This window comes from Heterocephalus glaber, unplaced genomic scaffold (genome assembly GCF_053883595.1).
Source record: "Heterocephalus glaber isolate CG9 unplaced genomic scaffold, H.glaber_assembly_v1.0 deba00001504, whole genome shotgun sequence".
Lineage (NCBI taxonomy): Eukaryota > Metazoa > Chordata > Mammalia > Rodentia > Bathyergidae > Heterocephalus > Heterocephalus glaber.
The window spans coordinates 72697905-72724018 of NW_028258324.1; the positions used below are offsets into that span (position 1 = coordinate 72697905).

At 50.1% G+C, this 26114-nt stretch overlaps 1 protein-coding gene and 1 non-coding gene across 3 annotated transcripts in view; both read left to right on the top strand.

Annotated features, from left to right (window-relative positions):
• The first annotated feature begins 4743 nt into the window (after positions 1–4743).
• Positions 4744–26114, top strand: part of Lrrc2 (leucine rich repeat containing 2) — a 33393-nt gene continuing 12022 nt past the window's right edge. Inside the window, exons 1-4 of one of the 2 annotated variants that reach the window (XM_021257120.2) lie at positions 4744–4843; positions 15340–15483; positions 16442–16649; positions 18386–18542. In XM_021257120.2, coding sequence (XP_021112779.2) covers positions 15359–15483; positions 16442–16649; positions 18386–18542 — 490 coding nt within the window. In that variant the 5' untranslated portion in view covers positions 4744–4843; positions 15340–15358. Of the gene's footprint in view, positions 4949–15339; positions 15484–16441; positions 16650–18385; positions 18543–26114 lie in introns of both variants that reach the window. The other variant, XM_004835022.3, reaches the window with a different exon arrangement.
• LOC147825449 (U6 spliceosomal RNA) lies at positions 6812–6916 on the top strand. Its single transcript, XR_015441190.1, has one exon. It is a non-coding gene; the product is annotated as a U6 spliceosomal RNA (small nuclear RNA).

Genomic DNA, 26114 nt, shown 5'->3' on the forward strand with positions numbered 1-26114 from the left:
AACTCCAAATACACTCAGCCACCTTATCTTTGACAAAGAAGCCAAACACCCTCACTGGAGGAAAGATAGCCTCTTTAATAAATGGTGCTGGAAAAACTGGCTTCCCACATGCTGAAGATTATAACTAGTTCCATATCTCTCACTGTGCACTAAACTCAAATTGAAATGGATCAAGGATCTAAATATTAAAACAGAAACAGGGGCCGGGGATTTAGCTCAGTGGTTTTGTTGCCTGCTGCGCAAGCGCAAGGACCCGAGTTCGATCCCCAGTACAAAAAAAAAAACAGAAACAGTAAATCTGCTGGAAGATAGAATAGGTAGAATTCTTGAAGAAGGGCTGGGGATTTAGCTCAGTGGTTCCACCACCTGCCTTGCAAGTGCAAGGTCCCGAGTTAGATCCCTGGTACCAAAAAAAAAAAAAAACTCTTGAAGACACTTGTGTAGGCAAAGACTTTATGAATAAAACCCTGATCACACAGAAATATCACAAAGAATCAACAATTGGGATCTTATCTTATTAAAAAGCTTTTGCATAGCAAAAGAAACCACCAACAGAGTAAAGAGACAACCCACAGTGTGGGAAAAAAATTTTGTGAGCTGTTCATCAAACAAAGGACTAATATCTAGAATATGGGCCAGGGATGTAGCTCAGTGGCACTGCATCTGCCTGGCAAGTGCAAGGCCTTGAGTTTGATTCCCAGTAAAAAAAAAAAAAAAAAAGAATAGAGTGCCTCTAGAATATATAAAGAACTTAAAAAATCAGACACCCCTGAGTTTAAAGATTCAATCCAAAAATGGGCATCTGAATTGAAAAGACATTTCTCAGATGAAGAAGTAGAAACAGTAGATAGATATATGAAAAAACATTCAACATCACTGGTCCTTCGAGGGATGCAAATTAGAACAATGCAGATTCCATCTCACTCTAGAAAGAATGGCTGCTATCAAGAAGTCAACCAGGGCCGGGGATTTAGCTCAGTGGTTCTGCCACTTGCCTTGCAAGCGCAAGGTCCCTAGTTGAGTTCGATCCCCAGTACTGAAAAAAAGAAATCAACTAATAACAAATGCTAGCGGGGCTTTGGGGAAAAAGGAACCCTTCTCCATTATTGATGGGAGTGTGGACTGGTGCAATCACTGTGGAAATCAGTGTGGAGATTCCTCAAAAAAATTAAACTAGAGGTTCCATTCAACCCAGCCATTCCCCTTCTTGGTATCTTCCAGAAAGAATTAAAAGCATCATACCACAGTGATATATGTGCACCCATGTCTATAGCGGCACAGTTTGTAATAGCTAAAACTTGGGAACAGCTCAAATGCCCATCAAGCAATGAATGGATAAAGAAGATGTGGGTTTTTTATACAATGATGAACTACTCTGCCATAAAGAAGGGTAAACTCAAGACATTTCTAGCTAAATGGACGCACCTTAAAACCATACTCTTAAAGGAAATAAATTGGACACACATGTTTAAATATTGCATTGTTTCTCTGGTGTGAGAAACTGAAAGTGGAAATAAGGACTAAAGTGTATAATAGTTATTTGGGGCTGGGGATTTAGCTCAGTGGTTCCGCCGTCTGCCTTGCAAGGGCAAGGATCTGAGTTCAATCTCTGGTACCAAAAAAAAAAAAAAAAAAAAAAAATTATTTGGAAATGGGAAGAAACTGTTCAAATGAGAAGGGAAACCCTGATGTGTGTGTATGTGTGTGTGTGTGTGTGTGTGTGTGTGTGTGTGTGTAAGGACAAGAGAATAAAAGCAAAAAATGGAAACAAAGCTTCTGTAAATAAGGAAGGGAAGCGGGCTCAAAGAGGGGGCAATGGGAAAAAAAGATGCAAGATATATCATGTAGAGGTATAAATTCCCTATGATGAAAGTTTTCATTATGTGTATCTGAAATGCACCAATAAATGTTTTGCTTCCAAAAATAAAACTGGAAGCTCAGTGGCGCTGTGCTGCCTTGCAAGCTCAAGGTCCCGAGTTCGATTCCTGGTACCCCCCCCCCAAAAAAAACTGGAAGGGAAAAAAATAGTAAGTCTTGCACATAGATGAGATTTTATTTTTTTAATTTTGATTTTTATTGGTCCAAGTTTGCAGTGCGAGCCCCTACACCTCGGGCACTGGGGCCGGGGCTGCCAGAAGGGTTTTCCTGGGCGGAAGCTACCCTGGGCCAGCGAGCCCATTTCCAGGGAGGCCTGGATGCGCCCGGGAGGCCTGGGGCTGCTGCAGTCAGAGCCGAGCCCAGCAGGAGCCCAACTGCATGCAAGAGCTGAGCCCTGGGACCCCAACCTGGGCTCAGAAACTGGACAGTGTTTAGGATGCGCCCAGCCCAGGGTGCAGCAGTCTGTGAAGTGAGCTTAACAAAGTGAGGACAATTCCTCACTGGCCTAGAGCAGTTTGCATTTTTATTTGCTTATTGGTACTGGAATTGAACCCAGTACATCCCCAGCCTCAACCTCTCTTTTAGTTCACTTTCTATTTTGAGACAAGGTCTCACTAAGTTGCCCAGGCTGGGTTCAAACTTTTGATTCTCCTGCCTCAGCCTCCCAAGTAGCTGGGATTTCAGGCGCGGGCCACCATGCGCCGACCTGTTTTGTGTCTAAGTATTTCCAGGCTCATCTTCTGGGCTGTGACTCAGTCCCCTGCGGCACAGGGGAAAGCACCAATCCCCTCTCCCGCCAGGCTTTGTGAATCCGCACCCCGGCAAGGCAGCTAGCCAGAGCAGAGCGGGCCTGGTCCCCCGGCTCCAGGGCAGCTGGCTCAGGCGGGTCAGGCAGGCAGCCCCGCACCCAGCCTGCAGTCCTGGGGCAGGCTACCTGATCAAATCCAGGACTTCTGTTCCAGCACGTTTCTGATTCCTGGCAAATACTTTGTCAGTTTAAGTGAAACCTTGCAATATCCAAGGCATACTTATAACAAGAAATGTTACTTTTTTCTGAAATTCAAATTTAATTTTTACTGGCTCAATTTCTCCACCTTTTGGGGTGCACATTGTAGTCCGGAGGCCTGGGGTTGACAGGGGTCCCACTTTAGTATCACAAAGGGGTCCCATGGTATTTTAAATCAGTTCCTGGGAAAACTTGTCCACTTAGTGATGATTAAGCTTTTGGAATATTTAGGGCCCTTGTAATTTGAAATAGTATTTAAGTAGTCCCTGCACTGAAACTGCCTTCTCAGTTTAAGTTTTTTGGTTCAGAATATTAGGGAAAAAAACAAAGCAAAAGGGGAACTAAACGCCAGTTACTAATAATATTAACAAGAAGGAAATGGGGAAAGGGGATTTAGGGGAGGAGGGAGGCAGGTGGAGGGAAGGGGAAGGAATTTAAAGAACCACGCTGTATTATGTGCCTGCATCCACCCCCCAAGATAACTTAAACTCATGCTGCGAGCAGGTACTAATAAAAAGATAGAAAAGAAAAAAGAAATAATTCTAAGATTCTCCTTGAAATAATAAAAAAGCACACCTTAACAGGTAAGACTTAATATAGTTACAAAGATTTATTTGAGCACTGCTAACAAGTTAGTATGCAATTTAAAATAATTTGAGCTGGGTGTGGTGGCATACATCTATAATCCCAGCACTTGGGAGGCTGAGGCAGGAGGATCTCTGTAAGTCTTTGATGCTAGTCTGGGATACATAATGAGTTCAAGGCCAGCCTGGAATACAGAGTGAGACCCTGTCTCAGAAAAACAAATAATAATAATTTAGTTGTAAATGTCAACAACTAATAAAATAAGTGTCTGCAATTATAAATAAATAGAAAATGTTTTATGCAGAAGATACTCCTTAAAAGTGAAACAACAGGAAATAGAAGGGAGGAAGGGGTGAGGGAAAGGGGTGCAGGCAGAGGAGGGGTGAGGGGTGCAGAAGTGATCGAGGTTTGGACATCCATCAAACCCACCGCTCCTTGTCACTAATAGGCATTCATAAAACAGTAAAACAACTTCGCAGTCCAACACCCACATACACATACTTGGCGTAAAAGGTGTTTTCAGCCCCAGGAAAAGGTGAAGGTGTTTGAGAGCTACGTCCCTGGGGTAGGAAGGGGCAGGACTCTCCGGGGCAGCAGGGAGCTGGGTTACTGATGAGTGGCTTATTGTCACATCATCACAGTCCATGTCACATCCAGGCAAGGATGGCTATCAGTGAGACAGTTACCCAGCCAGTGAACTCTAAAAAGACCTAGATTTAGTCAGCGTGGTGGCGCGGGCTGTAACCTTGGCCCTGTAGGAGGCTCAGGCAGCAGGGCTGGGAAAGTTCAAGCTCAGCCTGGGCAATGATGGGGTGCGAACCTCTCTCAAAAAATAAAGAAAAGAGGCCAGAGGATGTAGCTCAGCTCGAAGGTCCTGGGTTCAATCCCCAGTTCTACAAAGTGAAACAAATTACTCTAAACTCATACATTTTAGGAAATTAAAAAGTATAAATATGAAATCAAGACCTTGTACACGTTGCTCCAAAAGCTGATTAATCTTCCCATTCCCTGGGTCCTATGGGGTTTTGTTTGTTTGGTGTTGGTTTTTTGAGACAGAGTCTGGCTGTGTAGTACAGGCTGGCCTTGAAGTCTCAGCGATCCTCCTGCTTCGGCCTCCCTAGTGCTGAGAGGACAAGTGTGCTTTCTTGTGGCTTTCTAACCCCGCTTCCCGCTTGGCCCCCAGCCCTTTCCCGTCTCTGTCCCGATCCTGCCCGGTGCCCCAGGTTTCCAGGGCCGGTGACCGTGAGCGGCGGGGAGAGCGCTGCCCCCCCCCCGCCCCCGCCCGCCGGTGTCCCGGGCTGAGTCACTCGGGAGGCGTAGACGGTGACCCGCGCCTGTCCCGCGGATCGAGTTCTCCGCTTACAAATATAGCCGGTGAGCCACAGGCCGAGCGGGCGGCGCCTTCCGCGGGGTCCGGTGCGGTGTAGACGGTTCCGACCCGCATCGGGCCGTGGCCGGGCCAGCCCACAGCTCGGGGAGGTGAGGGGGCGCGCGGGCCCCGGGGCCCGGGAGGGGGGGAGGGGCGAGGGGCGTGGATTCCTGGCGGGACCCGGGTCGGGGGAGAACTGCGTTGGCCCAGGGGGACCGGGCGCGGTCCCGAACCCAGTGCTGGTGGCGGCGGGGCTCAGAGCCGAGCTCAACTCTCTCCAGCCGGAGGGGGTGACTGACCGCATACAGTGGGGTGCAAGGGGGCGGGTGGGGGTGATGGGGCCCCAAGGAGAGCTGCCTGCCTTGTCTGCCAGGCAGGAGCCAGAGGCTAACATTCTCCTGTGTTCTCTGGAAAGCCTGGGATGCTCAGGGACCGCTGCTTTTCCCAGACACTTAATTTCATTAATTTATTTATTCATTTATTTAGTTTTTGAGCTAGGGTCTGGCTAAGTTGCTCAGGCTGGCCTCAAACTTGTGATCCTCCTGCCTCAGCCTCCCAAGTGCTGGGATGACAGGCACAGGCCCCTACCTGGTCTTCTTTTCTTTTAATAACAGGCCTCTGTGAGGCTTCCAGGGTGCTGGGCCATCTTAAGCACTAGATGCAAAGGTCACCCACCGGCCATCCACCAGCCCAGGCCCCGAAGGCTGCCGTTCCATTGTGTCCATGCAGAGCACAGGGGCGGTGACCTCAGGACCGCCCAGGACCCGGGACGCTGGCCTGGGCAGTCTGACTCAGACCAGTCCTCCTAATCCTGCTCCCCGGGCCTCCCCTGGCTGATTTTCCAGCTTAAGAAGTGACCCGCAGGGTAACCAGATGTTCCAGGGCCGCGCTGCCCTGCGGCGTAAGTGAGATGTGACTCAGAATCCGGAGAGCTGTGTACCCCGTGTTCCCACCATACCGTCCCCTGCGTTCCAGCTCGAGCTGGGCAGCAGCCTTGGGTGAGGACAGAATGGAATTTGTGAGTCAGCCCTTGGCACCTGGTGTCGCCAGCAGGCCCCTTGGACCCAGCCAGGCGATGACAGGGGTCTCCTCCACTTGAGCACGAGTGTGGCAGCCGCAGGCAGGAGGGCGGGGCGCTGGGGCTGTGCCCTGGCACTGTTCCGTCCCCCTGCCCTCTGTCCCCTGTCCTGTCATGGAGGGAGCGCCGACACATGGCCCGGTGCCCGTGCCCCTGTGGTGGGCTTTGCGGGTCCCCAGGGTTTCCCAGTGCTCCTCACGCGGCTCCTCAAGCCGCCACAGCCCAGCTGTCACTTGATGAGAAGGCACAGGATGGGGCAGAAAGCCTCCCTCCCCTGGCATGTGGCTTCAGAGGGGACCAGGGCCGTGGCCAGGGGGCAGACTTTCCCATAACGCCCTCTGGCTCTGAAGGGCAGAGGTGCTGGGAGGGATTCTGATGTGACTGGGTCTGCAGGAGGATGAGAGAGTTCAGCCCGGCCGACTGAACCTGTGGCTGAACTCCTCACTGGTGCCCTGGGGTGCTGGCGTCCTGCCGTGGACACCGCGTCCAGTCCCTGTGGCCCAGATGGAAGCTGGGATGAAACACAGCTCTGCCCGATGGCCCCTTCTGCCTGGTCCCAGGAGGGGGTGATGGAAATGGTCCCGAGGATGCAGCTCGGGGGGCTTGTGCCACACCGGGTTTCAGGAACCGGAGCCTGGGTGTCTTCTGCCCTGGTGGCTCCAGCTCCTCACCCATGGGGGGCTTGGGCCTGGCCAGAGAAAAGCCCTGGCGTCCTCCTGTCTGTGGCTGCACGGTGGCCCAGGGTGGACGGGGCTGGCCTGGAGCCCAAGTCTAGCCTCCCATGTGGCTGCTTGTGGCAGTAAACGGTGGCTCTTCTGGGGCTCTGTCCACAGACAGAGAAAGTAAGATGCACAGTGGAACAGTTTGGTGAATTTTTACCTTAAAATCACAGAGTGCGCTCTTCGGCAGCACATATGCTAGAATTGGAACAATACAGAGAAGATTAGCACAGGCCTTGTGCAAGGAGGACACGCAAATTCGTGAAGTGGTCCATATTTTTTTTGTCTGTACTGATCCTCAACACAACCAATAAAATCTCAAATATAGAAGACAAGAAAAATGCATAGAGTAAAAGACACATTGCCGTGAATTGCACTTGCGAGGCAGGCAGTGGAACCACTGAGCTAAATCCCCAGCTTCACTGTATTTTTTTAATCACGCCTGGCATTAAAAAAAATACCAATGCTATAACTTGCACCAAGAGCTGTGAAGTAGACAAGCGATAGACTGGGAGAGATAGGAACAGGAAGATGGGGTAAGAGGGCAAGTGAAGGGAGGGGACCCCAGCAAGTTCCACTGTGGCTGAAGCCCCTTGGGTGATGTGGGGGGCTCGGAGGGGCTGGGGTCCCACGCTAGCCCCACAGAGGGTCTCAGAAGGATTTGAGCCAGGCTCTGTGTGGCCTCCTTCCCCTGGAAGATGACCGTCACCTTCCAGCGGAAGTGGATGGGACCAGGGTGACCGGTTGGAATGAGGGTGTGACATCCTTGTCTCATGGATGTGAGACAGGCTGGGCCCCAGCCTCAGTGGATTGCAGATGTCTCTTGCATGGCAGGAGGCAGAGGGGACCAGCTAAGGGCGTGTGCTGCACGGTGGTGGCACTGGTCCACTGTATTTCCCAGGTGGGAGAGGACAGGGCTGCACTGAGGCTGACTCGGGCTCTGTGTCCCTGTGGGTTGGCACTGGCTTTTATAAGGAGCCTCCTTGACAGCCTCATGACTCCCCCAGCGCTGTCAGAGCGGACTGGGCAGCGCCTTTGGGTGCTAGTCTAGGGCCACACGGCACCGTGTCCCCGTGCTCGGCTCATTACATCTGAGCCACCAAGTCCAGCCACGCCAGGCTGGAGGAGTAAGTGGCCTTTCCAAAAGGGAGAATGGGAAGGAATGTGTGCATACAGCTCAAAGCCAGCGCATCCTCCAGAGCAAACGATTTTGTATTTTCTTGTCTGCTAGAGCAAGGAGCAGCAGACTCCAGGCCATGATAGAGACTATCTAGGGCCTGGCACTTCTGTGTGTGGCCTCTGCTGGAGCTGGCTTGAGGGCATGCTGAACTCTCTCTCTTTATTTTATTTTTCTCCTTTTTCAACACTGAGGATTGAATCCAGGACTTTTTTTTCTTTTTGGTACCAGGGATCGAACTCGGGTCCTTGCACTTGCATGGCAGGCAGAGAAACCACTGAGCTAAATCCCCAGCCCCCCCCCCCTTTTAAAGTTTGTTTTGTTTTGGTTTTATTTTATTTATTATTATTATTATTTTTTTGCAGTACCGGGGATCGAACTCAGGACCTTGCGCTTGCAAGGCAGGCGCGGTGCCACTGAGCTAAATCCCCAGCCCTATTACAGAAAATCTTAAGCATATAGAAAAGTTGAAAGAATTACACTGTGTTCTTGTATAGATTCCCCTCCTAGATTCAGTAATTATTAATGTTTATTTATTTATTTTTTGAAACAGGATCTGACTATGAAGTTCAGGCTGACTCATGGTGATCCTCCTGCCTCAGCCTCTTGAGTGCTGGGATGACAGGCATGCGCCACCATGCTTGGCTCCTTTTTAAGTTGATTATCTCAGGTCCTTCGTCACAGCAGTGGAGTCAGTGGTAGCCGGAGGGAAGGAAAGGACTCCAGAATTCCAAGTGCAGTGGGACGGGCAGTTTTCCCTCTGTGTCACTCTGGTGACCCGGCCTGGGCTCACAATGGCCTGAAACCCAGACTTGAGCACAAGCTTAGCTGTAGAAAAGCCTGTGATTCCACTGAGGGAGCTGGAGGGGGACCCTGATGCTCCCAGGATGGGTAAATCCCTTTTTCTATTTTCTCCACTTTCCACGCTTGGCTTCCGAGAATCCCACGGTAGGATCGTGACATCGCTGGGGAAGGGCAGCAGGCACCTACACGTTTTCTTTTATCTTTTTTTGGTGCCAGGGATCGAACTCAGAACCCTGCGCTTGTGAGGCAGGCGGCAGCACCACTGAGCGACATCCCCGGCCCAACCTACATTTTGAGGGAGGGGAAACTTTCTTTTCTTTTTACAGTTTTATTTTATTAAAACAAAATTTTTTTGTGGTTTCCCCGCCTGCTGTGCAAGCGCAAGGACCCGAGTTCGATCCCCAGTACTAAAAATAAATAAATAAATAAATAAATAAATAAATAAATAGAAAATTTTATATTTTAGAATGTTTTTAGTTGAGAAATCATAGTTATATACGCTTATCAGGTACAAAGTGATGTTTTGACATGTGTATAAAGTAGAAAAATTTAATCAAAGTAATTGACATAAGCATCACCTATTTACCTATTATTTTAATAGTAAGACATTTAAAATGACTGTCTGGGGCCGGGATGTAGCTCAGCGGGACCACGCCTGCCTGGCACGAGCAAGGTCCTGAGTTTGATTGTTGGTACCGGAAAAAAAATTGACTATCTAGATATTCTGAAATATACTTATTTTGGGGGAGTAGTGGGGATTGAACCGAAGACCTTTGCGTACTGGGGATTGAACCGAAGACCTTTGCATTGAGCCACATTCCCCAGCTCTTATTTATTTCTTATTTTGAGATGGGATCTTGCTATATTGCTAAGTTGCCCAGGTTGGGCTCGGATTTGCAATCCTCCCGTCTCAGCCTCCTCTGGCGGGAATTACAGGCACGCACTAGCCACCCTGCTTGGCAACAATGCATTGTTATTGCCTTGTCTCTCTCCTGCCTGTCTGAAAGTCTGTACCCGCTGACCAGCCCCTCCCTGGAGCCCCACAGTCCCCTCACCAGCCCTCTTTCTGCCCGGATTGCCTAGGTTCCCTGTTGAAGTGGGATCAAGGCTGAGTCCTCCTCAGGACTCAGGAGGAGCTGTAGCCTCAGTGGGCGGAGCAAGCCCTTCTGGCGCCTGTCCTCCCACAGCCTCCCCTAGGCGTCCGGAATGCGGATGCTCTCATAGGAAACATGGTGGAGCAGGGGCGCTGCAGCCCGGGTTCCCGCCTGGGCGCCCGGAATCTGGAGGAGAGGACCCAGTGCTCAGTTAGAGGGAGGAGCTGGGAGGCAACGCAGGGTCCTTTGTGGGCTCCCGGGCTCCCTTCCAGGCTGCACACGTATCTGACTCCGCAGCTGGCTCCTGGGTGGGTCACCGCCGCAGGAGCCACCCTTGAGTGGCCCTGGGTGCACACATGGGCCACGGCAGGCTGGCCCTGCAAAGCCGGAAGTGACTGCAGAGGGCTGAAGGCAGCGTGGTTTCTCGCTTGCCCTCGTGGGCTTTGCCTCGCCCGACCTACCGCTCCTCTTGGTACCGCGCGACTCCGCAGCCTCGGCCTGGGTGCAAACTTCCTTCGGCTCTGTGGACCGGGAGGCTAGCCCCGGGTGGACCGCGCACTCGCGTCCCCATGCTGCCTTCCAGACCCTGCGTGCCCGCCTCTGTGTCTCTCGCACACCCGCACATGGCTGCTGGCCTTGAGGGTCACACAGCAAGCTATGGCCTCTGCCCCATCCAGCACCTGGACCCCTGCTACGTGCCATGCCACTGGTTGTCAACTAGCTGTCCCCCACCTTTGCTAGGAGGCATGGCTCATGGGTTGCCCAGCAACTCCGGATGAACCTGACTAACCCACAACTTCTAAAATGAGGTCTGGGATTGGTGATGCATGCTTGTAATACCAGCTAGTTGAGAGGCTGAGGCAGGAGGATCGCAGTTCAAGGCCAGCCTGGGCAACTTAGGGAGATCATGTCTCCAAATGAAAAATAAAAAGGGCTGGGTGTAGGTCAGTGGCAGAGAGCTTGCCTGGCACGCGTGAGGCCCGTGTTTCAATCTCCAGTATGTCACACACCCCAAAAGTCCGAACTCCTTTCAAGTTGGTTCTTCTGTGGGTACTCACTCTCATCCCTGGTGTAGGAACGGGAAGATAGAAAGTATCCACAAGGAAACAGAAGATATAAAGAACAACATGGAAATGTGAGAAGTAAAGATAGGCCAGAGTTAGGAAACTCGAAAGTTACTGGAGATTGCCAAGATTAAAAAAGGAGAGAGAAGGGAATATTTATAAAACATGATCCATGCCCCAAGAATCTGAGAAACAATACTGAAAAGTCTAATGTTTGCATCATCAGAGTTCCAGGAGAGAAGAGACCAGTGCAGGAAAAAATATTTGAAGACATAATGGCTGAAAAGTCTCGAATTTGGCAAAAGATCTAAACCAACCAGTTAAAGACAGTAAACAAGCCCCAAAGAAATACATGCCCAGACAGCCTATAACTGATATAAGAAAACCAAAGACAAAGACTTGAAAGATCTTGAAAGCAGGGAAAGATAAAGGACACATCATGTGCAGGAGAATCAGATTCAAACGGTTGCAGATTTCTTATCAGAAGCTGTAAGTGTCAGAATAACATGGTGTGGCGCTGTCAAAGTGCTGAGAGAAAAGATTGGCAGATGCAGAATTCTGTACCCAGCAAGAATAGCCTCTCCCTCCGCCTTGGGGTGAGAAAATGTCCTCAGATTTAAAAAAGCAGGATGTGTCAGAGTGTAGATAATTAGTAAGGGGAGTTTTAGACAGAAGGGAAATGGTATCAGAGGGAAACCTGAGCAGTGGGAAGGAAGAGCAGCAGAGGTAGTAAATATCAGGGTAAGTATACTGGGCTAGTTTTCTCCTCCTGAGTCCTTTAAAGTAAGACCAGAAGCCATAAATATACCACGATTGTAGGACTACACAAGACGACAACAACGTAAAAGTGCTGTACGGGGACCTAGATGGGGAAAAGGTTTCTACCTCTCACTCCAAGTGATGAGGTAATTGTTTCTAAATTGACTGTGAAAAGGTAACCATGTTTCTCATAGTTCCTAGGGCAACCATAAAAAAGAGAACTACAGGGCTGGGGATTTAGCTCAGCAGTTCTGGTGCCTGCCTCGAAAGTGCAAGGACCTGAGTTCGATCCCCAGTACCAACAAAACAAAACAAAACAAAACACACCAGAGACAAAAATGGAATGCTAAAAAATGTTCAGATAACACACAAGAAGGCAGGAAAATGTAAAAGAGAAAACAATAAAATGATACCAAATCAAGAATAAATGGTACCTCACAAATGCAAGGTCCCAAGTTTGATCCCTGGTACAAAAAAAAAAAAAAAAAAAAAAAAAGAATAAATGATAAAATGACAGACCTAAATCCAAACATATGAGTAATTTTATTAAATATGAATGGCCTAAACACAGCAGTTAAATTATCCAGGGCCGGGGATTTAGCTCAGTGTTTCTGCCGCCTGCCCTCCAAGTGCAAGGACCCAAGTTTGATTCCTGGTACAAAAAAAAAAAAAAAAGAAAGAAAGAAAATTATCTAAATAAGTTAAAATAATGATCCAATAATATTCTGTCTATAAAGTGTCATCTCAAATATATCTATATATTTAAGTTAAAAGTAAAAGGATGGAACCAAGAAAGTGGGAAGACAATTTACATAAATAATGGGAAAAAAATTTTCCAAATCATGTAACTGGTAAGAGACCTGTATCTAGAATATGTAAAGTACTGTTACAACACAACAGTTAAAAAAAAATAGCTCAATTAAAAATAGGCAAAGGAGCCAGATAGATATTCTTACAAAGAAGATATACAAATGCCCGTTAAAAGATAGTGAACATCTAGTCATTAGGAAAATGCAAATCAAAACAATGAGACACCACTTCACACCCACTAAGATGGCTGTGGGGGAAAAAAAGACAGATAACAAAAAGTGTTGGCAAAGAGGCAGGAAAGGTGGAATCCTCATTCACTGCTGATGAGGATCTAAAGTGAGGCACCTGCTCTGGGAAGCAATGTGCAGTTCCTGAAACAAACTCAGAGCTACCACAAACCCACAGTTCTACCCCTGTATTTACCCACGAGAATTGGAAAAAATAAAATGTCCACACCAAACCTTCTGCACCTTTTGAACCTTTATCAAAAATCTCCTTAAGGAAAAGAGTTTTAAGGGAAACAAAGGACACCCCAGATATCAGAAATCAAAGCAAAAAGGGGAATAAATTTGGGCCAGAGCTGTCAGCTTGGCAGACTCAAGCTGTGGACTTCAAGTGTTTAGGGCTCAAACAAGCCAGTTCCTCTGTCACATGGACAAGCCATTTATAGATGGCACACTCATAAGTCAGGGGGTAAAGCATTTGGCTTTGTATCCCTACTGACTGCTATTTAGGAGTGTCTGAAATCTGAGGATATTCACCAGCCCTATTATTTACCAACATGTCCTTGATATGTCTGTGTGAACCAGGGAATTGTTTTAGCTAGATTTCCACAATGCAGGAGGGAGGAGCTTTGCTGGAGACATAAAGGCAGCTTAGTGGAGTGAACACTGAGATGCACTTTTGTGTCTTGATAGTTTTTTTGAAATTTTTTTTTAGGAGATAATTTCTCACTGTGTAGTCTGGAGTGGCCTTGAACTCACAATCCTCCTGCCTCAGCCTCCTGAGTGCTGGAATGACAGGTGTGCGTCACCATGGACCAGTCTGATAGTTTTTAATTTTTGCTCAGAGCAAGTAATCACTTAAAATGAACAGTAAATATGAAGTGGGAAAATAAAAGGAGGAGAGAAAGCTCCTTGAGTGGCCTGAGAATACAGCAATCCAGATGCAAATATTTTCTTCCTATTCATTCATTTTCTCACTCATGAAGTGTTTATGGGAAGCTTCTGTGTGCCAGACACAGTGCCAGAGATCAGGGATGGATGGAGACAGATTATTTTCTATGAGGACTAGAAGCAAGTCCCAGGGAAGTGGTCTATCAGCGAGCCGTATCCCCAGCTCAACATAACACTTTTCTGAGCTTCTCATGATTCTATGGGTGAAACTGAGAGTAGAGATATGTCTCAGCTACTTTCCTTTTTTTTGGGTACCAGGGATCGAACTCGGGACCTTGCTTGCGCTTGCCAGGCAGGCAGCAGAACCACTGAGCTAAATCCCTGGCCTTCAGCTACTTTCTTGAGGCTGAGACACAATATCCAACACCTACAATCTAAAGGAGGAAAGGCTTATTTGGCTCACAGTTTGTGGAGTGCATATTCATGCACAGTCAGCTGGCTCCAAGAGGCATGGCAGAGGGGCCCAGTGGAGGAGAAGCAGTCCATGGCATGGCAGAAAGGAAGCACAAAGGGATCAAAGGAGGAGGAGGGAGAGAGACCACAGCCCCGTGACCCAGCTCTTCTGACCAGGCTTCCCCTCCCCAGTCACATTTAGCTATAAACTCATCAATGGGCTAATCCATGGATAAGCACCTCCTAAAGGCCCACCTGTGAGGCTTTGGGGGGCTATGTAGATAGAAACCATAACAGGATAATCATCTCTAAGATCTCACTAAAGTGTGCTGGCCAAGGCAGGCCCGAGTCTACTGTCCTTGAGCTTTCAAGGCTGGGCAAGCAGAAGCACAGCTTGCAAAGGTTTGTGCTGCAGGGAGTATCCTGGGGCCGGGCGTGGGTGGGAGGTGTTGGCGGGGTTCCAGCCACCTTTACTTGCATTACCTGGTGGTGGCTGGTGCAGAAGGGATGGGGAGGCTGCGGAGGAGAGGGGGCTGGAGGTCATGGAGACTTTCCCCAGCAGAGCAAGGACTGGGGGCAACTTGGCTGGCAGGAGAGGTGGGAGGAGGGGTGGACAGGCCATTGCTGAGGCAAGGACAGAGCTGACCATGACTGAAGGGAAGCATGGCTCCAGCCCCCGTGCATTTAGAAGAAATCTCTGTGACCTTCGAATGGTGCTCCTCTGGATCCCCTCAGGCATGATGTTGTCTGTGGTCTTTTTGGGGGGTCCTGGGATGGAACCCATCGGCTCCACTGCTGAGCTGCACCCCCTTCCCTTGAGCCTTATTGAGGTTTAATCTGACTGAGAAGTTAGTTCTGTTCACTCAGGAGATGTGTGTATGTGTGTGTGTGTGTGTTCACACGTGTGCTGCGATGAACTCATTGAATTCCCCCTAGCATGTTACAGCCCCCAGGAAAGATGAGACACTCTATGAATTTGGTAGAAGGAGGAACCATGATGTTGAGGAATGTCCAGGAGGCTCTGAGACCCCGAGTTCAGTGGAGGGCAGAGACCGCTGTGCTGCCCTAGCGAAGAGACCTGGGGTGAGGGCTGAATGCTGACGCCTGGGCATGGGTACTGCTGGATGGGACATTAAGGACATCAGCAAGCCGCCATCTGGAACAGGCAAGACCTGGCCTAAGGCAGTGGCGGATTCTTGCATATTTTACAGTTCCTGTGAAAACTTTTTGGCTGGGCATGGTGGCACACATCTGTGATCCCAGCTCTCAGGAGGCTGAGGCAGGAGGATTGTTGCGAGTTCAAGGCCAGTCTGGGCTAAGTAGTGAGACTCTGTCTCAAAAAAGCCATCGAAAACGACAGCAACTACAACTATCCTCTGTGTGCTGCATGTGCAGGAAGCTGACCTGTGTGTGCTTTTCTAAACACAGGTGATTTCATGCTTCCAGCATGGGGCACAAGGTGGTGGTGTTCGACATCTCTGTTGTCAGAGCCCTGTGGGAAACACGAGTCAAGAAGCACAAAGTCCGGCAGAGGAAGGAGGCGGAGCGGCTGGAGCAGAGTGCACTGGAAAAGTACGTGTCACTCCTGGCCTCCGGCTCGCTCAATGGCTCTGGTGGAAGTGATGTGATGCACGGCTGGGGCGGGTAGGAGTGGGTGGGGCCGGAGACTGCCTGTGTCCCTGTGACTGGGTGCTCAGGTCCCTGTGCTCTTCCCTGGCTCGGCTCCCTGGGATGGAGACCTGGGTGCCTGTGCCAACCATGCTGCCAGGAGAAAAGCCAAAAATCAAGCCAGTGGGGTGGCACAGGCCTGTGATCCCAGCACTTGGGAGGCTGAGGCAGGAGAATTGCTGTGATTTCGAGGCCAGCTTGGGCTACATAGCAAGACTGTCTCCAAACAAAAAACAAAAAACAAAAAACCTGGGCCAGGGATGTAGCTCAGTGGCAACACACCTGCCCGGCAAGTGCAAGATCCTGAGTTCGATCTCTGGTACCAAACCAAAACAAAGCAACAAAACCCAAAAGACCAAGAGACAACTAAACCAAACCAAAACCAAAACTAACCAAACAAAACCTCCCAAATGAATGTGTAGATAGAAATATATATGTGGAACTGTATATAAATACATTGGAATATATGTTTTGCTCCCTTCAGTTTAACAGCAAGCATGAAACCCCAGCAATTACTAAGTAGTGATTTCTTTAGAGCAGAAAGTCCAATGAAGAAGGTAACATTTGCACACAAACCTGGGAGGCAGCCCTGCCAGAACTCTGGGAACAAGGGGGTCTGGGCAGACGGGATAACTTAATATCATTTCAGAGGAAATTGTAATTAATCAGATGGAGAGGTAATTTTGGTAGTAATTTTAGCCAGAGATTCCATCTAACCTACCTCCTGTGTTTCTTAGGTCACAGGACCCTCCCGGAGGGAGCCAGGCTCCCCTGAGTGCTGGGCAGGAATGGGGTGGGGGTGGCCGCTGGCTGCTGGCCGTGTTGTCCCCGGAGAGTAACCGTGGCTCCCTGCCCGTGCCAGGATAAAGGAGGAGTGGAGCTTTGCGGCGGAGTGCCAGAGGAAGGGCATCCCCCAGGCCCAGTACTGCAAGAATGGCTTCGTGGACACCAGCGCCAGGCTTCTGGACAAGATGGAGCAGGGCTCCCTGGCCAGACGGAGCTCGTGTGCTAAGGACGGGGCCCGTCGCAGCAGCCGGTTCGTGTTTGAGCTCTGCGGTGAGCACTGGAAGGTGAGTCCCGGCGACTCTCTCCCTCCTCGACGTTAGAACAGCTCTTTGGTGAAGGCCCGGCCCTTTCTAGATGCCCGGCTTGCCCTGGGGCTGCAGAGGGGCCCGGGCTCCCGTCCTGTGACGCTCAGGCCAAGCAGAGAGGCCCCTCTTCTTTCCCCAGGGGTCTACAGGTGGCATCCGGCCCCGCCTCCTGACCCCAGCTAGGGGCTCAGTCTGCACTCCCGGAAGTTCCCCGGGGCACAGGAACTGGTTCCGGCCCGTCTCGGCAGGGCCGGCTGCTCAGAGCACTCAGTGTGTGAACACTTTATGAATACGCGGTTGATCTTAACTGTCTGCTAAAGGCTGGGTCACTAGTCTGGCACTCTTGGGAGGTTGCAGCACCTTTAAGAGGTGGAGCCTAGTGGAGGAAGTGAGGTCATATGGGGTGTGGCTTAAGGGTATATGGGACCCGCCCCTTCCCCCTCTCTCCCTGCTTCCTGGCCACCATGAAGGGAGCAGCTTTGCCCCACCACAGTTCCCATCTCATGCTGCCCTACAGGGGCAGATGAGCATGGCTCTGCAAGTGTGAGAGGGAATAACCCTTTCCACCTTTAAATTGTTTGCCTGAGGTGTTTTGTCACAGTAACAGAAACCAGAGTAACTAGGACCCTCTTGGCCGGTTTATATAGGAGTCACAAATAGGCAAAGTGCAGCACTTTTATAAAGTGTTAGGAGCACACGGGCGGCGCTGAGCTCTGAGTACTAGCAGCCTCCTTTCTTGCGGCGCAGACCTCTTTGGGACTGAAGGTCGCAGCTCCCAGCAGTTCTCCATCATTCTCCATCTTGGCCACCAGCTGTTCGTGCACCAGTGTGGCCTGTGCTACTCAGAGGTCACAAATAGGCAAACCTGACATCCAGAAAGGCTCTATTTGGACTCTGCTTTGGCCTAAAAACAGTGCAGAGTCCGACCCACCAAGAGCACGGGGAAGTGGCCTTCATGGATGGTGTGTGATGTCAGACTCTGCCATTATGGGTGCGGGAGGGGCCCCCCAGACCCCTCGAGCCGAGGACGCTGCGGAGGAGTGGGGTCATCTGGATGAGCCACCACCAAAACTCGCTGTGCCACAGCAAACCCACGGGGCAGCCGACGTGGCCAAGGCTGGCTGTCACGCGTTTGGGGGCAGCTGTGGAAAACAATAAAATTCCTTGTGGGGCCGTCGGGCCCTTCGCTCCCATCTCAGTGCCAGAGCCTGTGGACGTGGTGCACTCAGGAAACTGTGGAACCTGAGCCAGGACGCAGGGCTCCGCAACATCGTCTTTTTCCCCGTGGTCATGGGATTTGATTTGAATAATATCACTCGTTGGAAATAGAACTAATTATGCCTGGGAGATCAGTGACGACTACAGGTGTCTTTGGCTTTTCCAACGGCAGGTGCACTGCCGTGAAGTCTGGTGCTGTCACGTTTGCTGTCCTGCTTTGGTTTTTAAAAATAAATGTGGGGCTGGGCCGGGGATTTAGCTCAGTGGTTTCACTGCCTGCTGTGCAAGCACAAGGACCGGAGTTCGATCCCTGGTACCCTCCCCCCCAAAATAAATAAATAAATGTGGGGAGGCCAGGGATTTAGCTCAGTGGTGTTGCCGCCTGCCTCGCAAGCGGAAGGTCCTGAGTTTGATCCCCGGTACCAAAAAATAAAAGAAAAGAAAAGTGGGGTTCCCCCAGGACCTGGCTCTGACTGCTGTCCTCGGTTCTGTTGCAGGAGCTTCCCGATACGTTGCAGGAGCAGACGCACCTGAAAGAATGGCACATAAGCAACACGCTGATTCAAAGCATTCCTACATACATTGAGCTGTTTCAAGCAATGAGAATTCTGGATCTGCCCAAAAACCAAATCTCACACCTTCCAGCTGAAATTGGTATGTTACTGAGCAGGAACCTGCAGGCCCCTCGTCTGGGATAAGCAGGCAGCGGTTGGACAGGTGACCCTGCAGATCCCATGTTTCCTCCTCCAGCTGCCCCAGGATGTTTCTGGACAGGGCTATTTCCATGTTCCTGAGCTGCTTATTTGCAGTGTGCCCTTTGGGCTTCCGTACCATGGTCTCACCTACATAACTCAGCACATCCAAGTCTTTGTCAGTTGTGCAGAAACTAGAAGTCTTGTAAGTGAGCAATGCTTTGTTTAGGAACCTTTTGCTTATTTTCTTTTAGTGTTAGAAATACAAACATGTAATAATATTATTATTGTAAGCACAGTTTAATTTAACTCGCAGTGTTGTTTGCTGTATGATTGGTCTGGGAACTCAATCCAGGGCATTGTGTATTCTACGCTTATTATATTTTCTCCTTCTTCCTCTTCCTCCTCCTCCTCCTCCTCCTCCTCCTCCTCCTTCTTCCTCTTTCTTTTGAGACAGGATCTCACTATGTATTTCAGACTGGCCTTGAGCTCACTAAGTAGCCCAGGCTGGCCTTTCGTGGCGATCCTCCTGCCTCAGCTTCCTGAGTGCTGGGATTACAGGTGTGCATTATATCTTTCTGTGATTTTTTTTTTGGGTACCAGGGATCAAACTTGGGTCCTTGTGCTTGTGAGGCAAGCGGCAGAACCACTAAGCCAAATCCCCAGCCCTTGCAGGTGTGCATTATATCTTTTTGACTAATCAGAAGTTTATGATTCTCAATCATTTCATTGTTGAGCTGTGTCATTTTAAGATGAAGACTGCAGTGACCATGGTTGTCTTTGTCTTGGGCTGTGAGGACCAAAGGTCTAGGGTGGGATCGACTCCTCTGCCACAGTGCCTGCTGCAGGACCTGGAAGTGGCAGAGGAGGTAGCAGAAGCCAAGGCAATGCGGGTGGAGGGCAGCTTCCCAGGCCCCTGGCATCCTTTCCTGCCTTACTGGGAGTCCATCATGGCCCGCCCACAGCTTGACCCGGCTGGTGTGGGAGCTGTTTATGCAGCTACTAACCCTGAGGGACCAGGTGACATCTCCTTGCTCCTTGCTGTGAAAGCAGTGGATTCCCCAGCTCGGTTGTCCTTTGGCTGTGGGCAGCATCTCTTGGGCCATCTGTGACCCCTCAGTGGACTTGACCAGTGTGCCGTCCCCAATGGGCGGCTTAACCGTCAAGCAGGAAGAGGCCAATTTGCAGCCTGGTGGGGGGGGAGAGGTCAGTGTGGCCCAGACCTGGTGGGGGAGGTGCTCCTCTGTGTCCTAGTCCGGTGTTGGGAGAGGTGAGAAAGACCCTAGAATTTCCTGAAAAGAGCCGTCTCTGCAGGGTCACACAGATTGGAGCCAGCAGGTTCTGGGACATCGGCTGACTCAGCCACCACCCCTTAGCTGTCAACTTGGGGACTTCTTGACAGCCAGGGCCGGAAGCCAGAGTCGGCTGTTACCAGGTCATTAGGGACAGGATCACGGTGGATGTGAGTAATGAGGTGCTGTGTCTGAGGCCTGAGTCCCCTGAAAAATCCTTTCCAGGTAGAGCCCTTGCACACCAGGGAAGCCAGGGTGGCTGAGCCCTACGCAGGGGTCGAGTGTTGCACCGTGGGTGGAGCTGTGAACCTGGGGCCATCCACCACCACATTCGCAGTTGTCTCAAATTTGGGGCTCCACTTACCAAGTATTTTAATTTTTTAAATTTTTTGAGACAGGGTCTCACTATGTAGCCCAGGCTGGCCTCAAACTCTTAGTGATCCTCCTGCCTCAGCCTCATTAAGTGCTGGGATTACAGGTGTGCATCACGACACCCTGGCTGGTACCAAGTTTTGGGGTTTTTTTGGTACCAGGGATCAAACTCGGGACCTTGTGCTTGTGAGCCAGGCAGCGGAACCACTGAGCTACATCCCTGGCCCGACTATTCTTTTCTTAAGAAGTACAGGTGGGGGAGAGGGGATGTGCTCGTACCTGGGGGAGGACCGCTGAGCGATTTGGGGTGCTCTGCTAGTCTCTGCTCTTCCGTCTCCTTGTCCACAAAGCGGGGCTTGGAGAGCGCTTCATTTCTTTGGTTGTGGGGAGGCTCCGTCTCCCTAGGATGACATGGCTGCCTCTCGTGGTCTGGTGTCCTCCTCTATGCCCCTGGGCAGGCTCGTTTCCTTCTAGGGCCTGTGGGCCCTGGACACACGAAGCTGTCCCCGTGGCACAGCTTGGGCTCACAGGCTGTCTCCACCTGCTGGCACTGCGGGCCGGGTGGGGATGGGAAAGCTTCCTGTTTACCTCCCTGCACAGGACCTGGGCCCGAGACCACGGGCACGACTTTCCCGGAGCAGGGGCTGAAGAGTGCGCACCTGTGTCCGTGTGGCGTGGCCGACCTGTTCTTCAGGAACCCAGGCTTCTCTTTGGTCCCTGTCTCCAGCCCTGTCCCCAGCCCTACCAGGCTCTCCTGTTCCGGGCCTGAGTGATCACACGAATCACTGGCGTTCTGTCCACCAGCCGGGGGCGGCTTGGTGTGGAGAAATACTGTGTGGCCTGAGTGACACAGCCTCAGGAGGTCCTGCTCATTTCCCGGGCGGGACAAATGGCCTGACTGGCTGAGTGCCGGCCAACCAGGGCCACTGGGCTGGGCACCCAGGAGCCCGGCTGGCTGTTCTGCTCCCTGAGCCGTGGTTCAGGGCAGATGGGTACAGGAAGAGTGAAGTGACATTTCTAATGAGAGTTCTCTTTTTAATATTTGTCTTTCTTTCCTTTTTTTTTTCTTCTTCAGTCATTGCTGGGGTCAAACCCAGGGATTTGGGCACAATTTTTCCTTTGATGAAAGAAAAGGCCTCCCACATTCCCACACCCCCCAGACGGAGCATGGCCTTCAAGCAGGGCTGCAGCGGGCCGGGCGCTGTTGGGAAGCTCTGGCAGTCCCTGAGGTGCTATGGGCGTCCGCTCCTCCCCTTTTCCTGCCCTCATCCCCCAAGCTGACTTTTACTGGGTGTTTACTTCGTCCCTGACCCCTGACAAAACTCTTTTCGACAAACTCTTTTCCCTTTCCCCTCACAAGATCCAGAGGACACGAGCGCTTTGTCCTGCTGTCACAGGTGAGGACATGTAGGCACCCCACATTTACTAAGTTGTCTGTCCTCTGGCCCTGCGGTGAGGCCAGGGCTTGCCCATCCGATCTGACTCCATGAGGACAGCCGTGGGTTTGCGGCAATAGTTTTAGTTAAAAGCAACTCTCCAATTGTTGTTGCATTGCGGAGCCCGGCTGGGTCACAGGTCCCCGAGAACAGAGACCCCCCCCCCCGCACCTCCGTTCTTGCTCAGTGCTCCAAGCCCTCCCCTTTGTCACCTTCCTCAGGGACTGATCAAACTGTCACGTATTTAGCTTGTGTGATTTCGCTGAGAATTCAGCTGTTTCCTTGTCTTTCTGGACAAAGATTGCAAACCTTGAAAATGAACATTCAAGTCTTCCGTTTGTTTTATTTTCTCTCCCGTCCTTCTGCACGGCTCCCCTCCTCGCTGCCCTTACAGCTCAGGGTCCTTCCGGGCAGAACCGTGTCCACACGCAGCTGCCCGCTCCGGCTGCAGGGCTGCCCTCTGCCTTCAGCCTCCTCCTGGCTCCTGTTTGTGAGGTTTGTTGCCTGGCAGGCCTCTCGTCCTCCTTTGATGGGTTCCATATACTTATGGATAACGTGTGGTTATCCATAAGTGCATCTATTCAAGGCACATTGATTGAGCACCAACTGGGTGCAAACAATAAAAAATATTTGAGTACCTGTTTTATGCCAGATATGACACTAGGCAGTAAGAGGAAAATGGGGAGCAGAACACATTCCCTGCCCCCATGTGGCCACGCCAGGAAATACAGCACGACGGAAAAATATTGTGAATGTTTTCATCCCATCATTTTTGCCACTTTCTGCAGCAGCTGTGGAGCCCTCTTTCCTCAGTGTCTTTAGCTGTACTGTCCTGGCTGCCTCGATGTGCTGAATGGATTCAAAACGCTTCCCTTTCGTGGTCATTTTGACTTTGGGAAGAGCCAGAGTCACACGGTGCCAGATTGGGTGACCAAGGTGGAAGAGGACACAGCGTCAGTTTTTTGGGGGTTATTTTTGGTACTGGGGATTGAACTCGGGTCCTTGCGCTTGCGAGGCAGTCGGCGGAACCACTGAGCTAAATCCTGGGCCCTGCGTCGTGTTTTTACAAGCTGCCTCTCTGTTACATGGCACTTAGCAGCAGTATTCACCCTATTTTTGATCACATGTTGTAAAGATGCAGCAAAGAGGACTCCTGAGCTGCTGCAGAAAGCGGCGAGAACAATGGATGAGTGTGTCTGAAGCAAGGAGGAGGATTTTGAGGGGGGACTCATGGCCATGTGCCTTTTACTGTAATAAATATTTTTTTATTTAGACGTTCACTGTGTGTCAGCCGCCCTGGTAGATGACGTTAATCAAAGCATTGTTAAGAGATCCGAAGAGTGGCACACACTGTGGGGACCAGTGGGGGAAGCTGTGAGCCAGGAGGCAGCCAAAGAGGGAGCGGTGGGCGGGCAGGGTCCTGCTGTGCCTGGGTGAGGGGCTCAGGCCCTCAAGTCTCTGCCCCCACCGTGGAAGACAGCGGCGCGGGCATCCACGGGATCCACAGACGGAGCTACGAAGACCTGTGCTGCTGTGAGATAAAGGACAAGAGGCTGTTGGGCGTGGGCTGCACGCCTGTCCTCCCAGGGCTTGGGAGGCTGAGGCAGGAGGATCGCTGTGAGTTTGAGGCCAGCCTGGATGACACAGCAAGACTGGGTCTGGGAAAAAACAAATTCCAAGAAAGCAGTGTGTGATCTACTGTGTTTGACATATAATCAGGGATCATCTTAGTCACTCAAGCCACGTTTCCTAGGAATATTTCAAACCTTGACCCTGGACATATGTGGCTCAAGTCAAAATGAAGTCCTGGAGTTGCTGGTCCTCAGGGGAGGTGACAGTGGCCGTGGGGGTTGGGGAGGGACATTACCTCCTCAGAGAAGGACCAGCATGTTCAGGACGAGAGCTGAGTAACATTTAATGGAGTGCTGAAAAGTATAAATCACATTTCCTGGCCTCCGTGTCTGATGGAGGGAGCTTTTGGTCTAAATCTTGAGAGAGAAAACCCAGCCCTTCTCGGATGAGTAGCATCAAGTCCCGGCCACACCACTGAGGAGGAAAAAGTAGCGAGAGGCCCGAATAGCCATGGTCTGTAGCAGATGTACAGTTTCTTTGATCTGCACACTGTTAAGATACTGTTGGTCTGCACGTTTCTCTCTACACAATGTGTTCCTGTGTTGGAACATCACATAGTAGCCCATAAATATATACACTTTTTTTTTCCAGTGCTGGGGATTGAACTCAGGGCCTTGCTTGCGTGAGGCCAGGGATCTGCCACTTTAAAATTTCCATGTGGAGGTAGGTTCTTGCTAAACTGCTCAGGCTGACCTCAAACTCATGATCCTCCTGCCTCAGTCTTCTGAGTAGCTGGAAATACAGGCCAACGTCATTGTGCATGGCAGTATGTACAACCTTTGTGAGTCAGTTTAAAAAATAGGATAACAAGTAGGGTGCGATGGTGCACACCTGTCATCCCAGGACTCTGGGAGGCTGAGGCAGAGGGATCACAAGTTGGAGCCCAGCCTGGGCAATTTAGTGACTTAGTGAGACTATGTCTTAAACATAAAAATAAGGGCTGAGGATGTAGTGAAGTGTAAAAGCCCTGGGTTCAATCCACAGTAACACATACACACACACACACATGCACACAGAAGAACAAGAATAAAATGTTAGGCTTGAGACAGAATTTCTAAAGCTATGGCTTTTCCTTTGACTATCTTTACGAAGAAGCCAGTGCTGTCTCCAGTTCCTCTCCCTTCTCCCTGCATCCCTCCTGAGTAAAGGCAGCAGACTTGGTACAAGCGTGTCCTACTGTGTTGGAGCAATGGCCTCCATCAGCCAGGGCATGTGATTCTTTAGCACATACATTTTAATTTCTTTTTTTGGGGGGGGGGGTACCGGGGATTGAACTTGGGTCCTTGTGCTTGCGCAGCAGGCGGCGAAACCACTGAGCTAAATCCCCGGCCCCTTACATTTTTATTTCTTTAAAAAGTTTTTCCCTAGGTACTCTGCATGTCCATTTAAGTGTTAGGATCTATTTGTCAATTTCTATAAAAGGTGAATTTCGATAAGGATTGCGTTGAATCTAGAGATCAGTTTGAGGAAAGCTGTTCTTGTTTTGTTGTCTGAGTTTGCGGTACCTAATGGTTACGTTCATCGTGGACAGCAGTGACGCTCGATTCTCACTTCACGACCTTCCCCTCTCTTCTATCCTCCTCCCCCACCTCTTGGCTCCCTTCCCTTTTGCAAAAAATCTATCTTCTATTGCCTATTATCTACTTTTATTTTGTTCTTTAATGTATTTATACTCTGGCTTTCTCATATAAGAGAAACCATGCTATATTTAAGTTGTGCGTCTGTTTTATTTCACTTAAATGTATGGTCTCAAGCTGCATCCATTTTCCTACGAATGACTCAGATTTATCCTTCTTTATAACAGAGTAGTACTCCATTGTGTGTAAATACCACATCTTTATCCATTCGTCTGTTGATGGACAGGTAGGCTGCTTCCTAGATTTAGCTACTGTGAGCTGTGTTGCTGTAAACATGGGTATTTATAGATCACTGTAACATGATGTCTTTAACTCTTTTGGGAAGATGCCTACAAGGGGAATAACTGGGTTGAATGAGATGTCTACTTTTAGTTCTTTGAGAGCTCTTCATGCTGACTTCCGTACTGGTTGTGCTAGCTTACACTCCCACCCACAGTGCAGAAGGCTTCCTTTTTCCCTGCAGTCTTGCCAGCATGTGTTGTTATTTGATTTCTTAATGATGGCTATTCTTTCTGGGGTAAAATGGAATCTCAGTGTTGTTTTAATTTGCTTTTCTCTAATGGCTGGAGATGATGAACATTTTTTCATGTAGATACCATTTGTATGTGTCCATTTGAGAAGCATCTGGGTCCGGGGATTTAGCTTAATGGTTCTGGCGCCTGCCTTGCAAACACAAGGTCCCGAGTTCGATCCCCAGTACCAAAAAAAAAAGAAGCGTTCCTTTCGGTTGCCCATTTTTTGCTTGTGTCTTTTGCTTTGCTGTGTCAGAAAGCTGGACATATGTGACACATTCACACTGTCTCTGCCAACTCTACTTTCCTTATTTAAACTGGAGACAGAGTCTGCAGTGCCCTGCCTTGGAGAAGCGGAAGCCGTGGGAATCATCTGCCCCGTGTGCAGGCAGTGAGCGGTCTCCCTGTTTATCTCAGCCCCTTCTCTCTGCTACTCCAACCACAGTCACCGACTGGGAGGCTTTCTGGGCGCCAGGCGGTGATTAGAGGGCTCCTGGTTTCCATGTCACCACTGCTGTCTTCTAACACGAGAACCAGCAGAGCTGATCAGAAGTGGCCCTGCCCCTTATACTGTCTTTGTGCTCTTTACTTTCTCATTTATAAAATGGCAAGAAATTTGTATACTGGGTGCTTATTCTGCAAAAGTAAACAGT